This window comes from Fomitiporia mediterranea, assembly GCF_000271605.1.
Source record: "Fomitiporia mediterranea MF3/22 unplaced genomic scaffold FOMMEscaffold_273, whole genome shotgun sequence".
Classification (NCBI taxonomy): Eukaryota; Fungi; Basidiomycota; class Agaricomycetes; order Hymenochaetales; family Hymenochaetaceae; genus Fomitiporia; species Fomitiporia mediterranea.
Window position 1 is genome coordinate 1 of NW_006760658.1, and position 3885 is coordinate 3885.

General features: G+C 45.1%; 2 protein-coding genes across 2 annotated transcripts; both read right to left on the reverse strand.

Moving 5' to 3' along the window:
- Nucleotides 1-185: 185 nt before the first annotated feature.
- Nucleotides 186-2559, reverse strand: FOMMEDRAFT_99055 (amino acid transporter; the record flags this gene model as incomplete). Its single annotated transcript, XM_007272168.1, has 12 exons — nucleotides 186-530; nucleotides 609-903; nucleotides 971-1244; nucleotides 1302-1364; nucleotides 1415-1506; nucleotides 1586-1687; nucleotides 1761-1884; nucleotides 1948-2014; nucleotides 2075-2155; nucleotides 2228-2282; nucleotides 2337-2383; nucleotides 2440-2559. 12 exons carry the CDS (start codon nucleotides 2557-2559, stop codon nucleotides 186-188), a joined length of 1665 nt encoding a protein of 554 aa, XP_007272230.1.
- Nucleotides 2560-3244: 685 nt separating this feature from the next.
- Nucleotides 3245-3874, reverse strand: FOMMEDRAFT_163064 (uncharacterized protein; the record flags this gene model as incomplete). Its single annotated transcript, XM_007272169.1, has 2 exons — nucleotides 3245-3589; nucleotides 3668-3874. Coding segments are annotated over 2 exons (552 nt in total), but the record flags the coding sequence as incomplete, so codon positions are not given.
- Nucleotides 3875-3885: the final 11 nt, after the last annotated feature.

The following is a 3885-nucleotide window of genomic DNA, read 5'->3' on the forward strand; positions in this document are numbered from 1 at the left end:
TTATTTACCACTGTCTTGTCTGAGTGTCACTCATGTACTTATGTAAATACTTTAAAAATAGTCTAAACCAGCTATTTTTGTTCTGTAGTTCTCTTTCTTGACCTTCTTACCTTCTTGAAGAATTCTATCCTGTACTTTACGCATCTACGCTCGAAATTTCCCGAATGCATCCGAGCGTGTATTATTCAAGTCGCTGATTCAGTCGACTCAACATTGACACTCTCCTTCTCCCCGCGCTCCTTCTTCTCTTCACTGTTCCTAGCCTCCCCGGTTTCATCGAGCTCTCTCGCATCTCTCTGCTTTCCAGCCGAGTTCAGATCCCCAACGGTCCTCACAGGTCCCTTAAACCAATACACCCCACCATACTTTGGGAAATAATAGTACAATATCGAGAAGAGCATGATACTGCCGAGAACAACGACAGAGTAATTCATGTCTCCTGCACTGGCAGGTGCTGGGTTTGTGGGGAACAGGAAGACGAGGAACATGAAAGCCATCCAGAGGACGGAGATTATTGCACAAGGTAAGCTCTACGTAAGCTTTCGTCAGATCATATCATGTCTAAACGGATAGGTTACGCAATGAGAAAGGCCCAGGAAAAGACGTACGAAGAATCCGAGATTGAATGGCCCGGGCTTAAAGTTATTCTCGAAGACAAAGCGAGCGATTATCGGTATCGAATAAGCCACATATGATGCAGTTACCGAAATTGAGAAGACTGCATTTATCGCCTGAGCACCTGCAAACACGAGAAGGCCCAACAGTGTTGCAAGTATAGCACTGAACCAAACAGTGTTTACAGGTGTCCGGGTATAACTGTTCATCCGGTATAGAATTCTCGAGAAGGGTAGAGCACCATCTCGAGAGAATGCAAAGACTTGACGGCTGGACGCAAGAAGCATGCTATACGAAATTGACTGTCGGCATCCAATCTCGAAATAATGGACATTGAAACGATAGGAAGTCTTACGATGTGCCCATAAAGAATTGAACAATCACAACAAAGGCCCACAATGCCAGCGTTCCTCGCTGTCCAAAGCTATTAAAAAATATTGTCGCCATTGGCTGACCAATTTCGTTATTCATGATCGCGTCCAGATCTGTGCCCATGCAGAACGCGAGCGCGATGTTGATGGCCCAACCAAGCACACCCGCCACGAAGATAGAGCCGACAATTGCCCACGGTACAGCAATTGCGGCGTTTGAGGCTTCTTCGCTGATGTGCACAGCTGAATCGAAAGACACTGTCGAGTAGAGAATGTCATAATAGTATTGATCGGAGAAAGAGAAAGAGACAATACAAATAGTCCATAGAGGTGCAAGAAAGCTGAGGCAGAAGGCGAAACCGGCTGGCCAAGTCGTTGCTAGTGCCAGAATCAACGGTCGATTCACATATTAGCAAAGAAAGGCGTACTATTCGTGAAGTCTGTGAGTGCAAACTTCGCATCATTCATTAGATCGTCCGGAGTAGCTGCAGGAAGCGCAATAATAACAGCAAGACATAATCTTTCAAGAAGGTTGGAAAATATGTTGATAAGTCAAGTTCAACGACTGATACTTAGCCAAAAAAAACAAACAAACTCACAAGACGTTGAAAATGATATAAGCAGTCTGCAAGCGTGCAATGACTTTCGTCGCCAGACAACAAATGATTGCGCAGGTAACCATAATCAAGCAATATACGCCGCTAGACAATGACAGGACCGATAGCAGTGAGTAGAACTTTGTTGTAGCGCTTACAGTAAGCTGAAGTGACAAACAAGGTTTCAACATCCGTTGCTACGAAATTCTGGTTTGTCCCGATGCTTGCAGCAGCCATTACTTGGACGGCACAGCCCCAGTTGACTGAAGCTACAGCAGAAACCGTACCAATGGTATTTGCATCTGGAACGTTTTATCAGTAAGCAGTGTGCTATGTTTTGTAGGTAGCCCGAAGATGAAACTTACACCCAACTATCCATGCAAGGAAGTTACGCCATCGCGGTGAAGAAAATGAATGCGTCCAGAAATACAGCTGTGTGATAAACACATTTAGTACTATAATCGTCTTTCCGGAACTTATGCAGAAACTAACTCCGCCAGAGGTAGGTGCAGCCGATCCGAGTTCACTCATGGACATGCCAACAAATAAAATAAATAGACTCGCGACCGCCCACTTCAATTTGCGTTATGCAAAATATTAGAATGATGTCATAAGGAGCTGATATGAAATATTAGTGGAACGTACACCCCAAACCATTGCAGAAGGTCCACCATTTGGGATCGCATAGAACAGAACTGAGCTGCAAGCATGATTAGCCGGTGCACCTGAACAACGACGAGGCGACTTCACTCACGCCATGGAAGGTAAAAGACCAATAATACTGAATGCAACACCAAAAACCTGAGTTTATTTCAGCCCGACATGCAGACGGGATACTGAACAAAATCACAAGTCACCTCTATTGGTGTGAATGCTCTCAAAAATTCCTGCTTGTATCCGAGACTAGCAAGTAGTTGCTCATCCGGATTGGCATTTTGGTCCTTCAAGTTGGGCGAGTTTACATTTGAGTCTGACATGGTTGACAACTTTGATCCTATCCAAGCCAAGCCCTTCCAGCAGGGAGAAAGTGGTGGAAGAAAGAACAGGTGTTAGACACCAACCCTGCATTCTCTTCTCTCTCCCGATAACATTGAATACAGGAGAGCAACAAGTCATATCACTGCCCTTTGGAACCGGCCCGGAAGGGACTGTAACCCAATGAAATTGAATGAAGCTGAATGTAGACGGGCAATTATAAACCTGGCTCATTGAACTTCCTTGAAAAAGCGCGTGTGACGGGCATCAGGAAGAAGAGATAAGGTGGTCACGCGACAAACGTCGGAAGATGCGTACTAAGTAGACGCAAATAGCACGGACTATGGAAGTTTGTCCGTGGTGAGGACGTGATGCCCATTGCCTGTCCATTTTTGCAGCCAGGTTTGACTGCAGTCAGTCTATTGCATAAAATACCTGAAGGCAATGCAACCAACTCAATTCTGTTCCGGCAAGGTGATGCTCATGTGTCCTCATCGTTTTTTTATTTACCACTGTCTTGTCTGAGTGTCACTCATGTACTTATGTAAATACTTTAAAAATAGTCTAAACCAGCTATTTTTGTTCTGTAGTTCTCTTTCTTGACCTTCTTACCTTCTTGAAGAATTCTATCCTGTACTTTACGCATCTACGCTCGAAATTTCCCGAATGCATCCGAGCGTGTATTATTCAAGTCGCTGATTCAGTCGACTCAACATTGACACTCTCCTTCTCCCCGCGCTCCTTCTTCTCTTCACTGTTCCTAGCCTCCCCGGTTTCATCGAGCTCTCTCGCATCTCTCTGCTTTCCAGCCGAGTTCAGATCCCCAACGGTCCTCACAGGTCCCTTAAACCAATACACCCCACCATACTTTGGGAAATAATAGTACAATATCGAGAAGAGCATGATACTGCCGAGAACAACGACAGAGTAATTCATGTCTCCTGCACTGGCAGGTGCTGGGTTTGTGGGGAACAGGAAGACGAGGAACATGAAAGCCATCCAGAGGACGGAGATTATTGCACAAGGTAAGCTCTACGTAAGCTTTCGTCAGATCATATCATGTCTAAACGGATAGGTTACGCAATGAGAAAGGCCCAGGAAAAGACGTACGAAGAATCCGAGATTGAATGGCCCGGGCTTAAAGTTATTCTCGAAGACAAAGCGAGCGATTATCGGTATCGAATAAGCCACATATGATGCAGTTACCGAAATTGAGAAGACTGCATTTATCGCCTGAGCACCTGCAAACACGAGAAGGCCCAACAGTGTTGCAAGTATAGCACTGAACCAAACAGTGTTTACAGGTGTCCGGGTATAACTGTTCATCC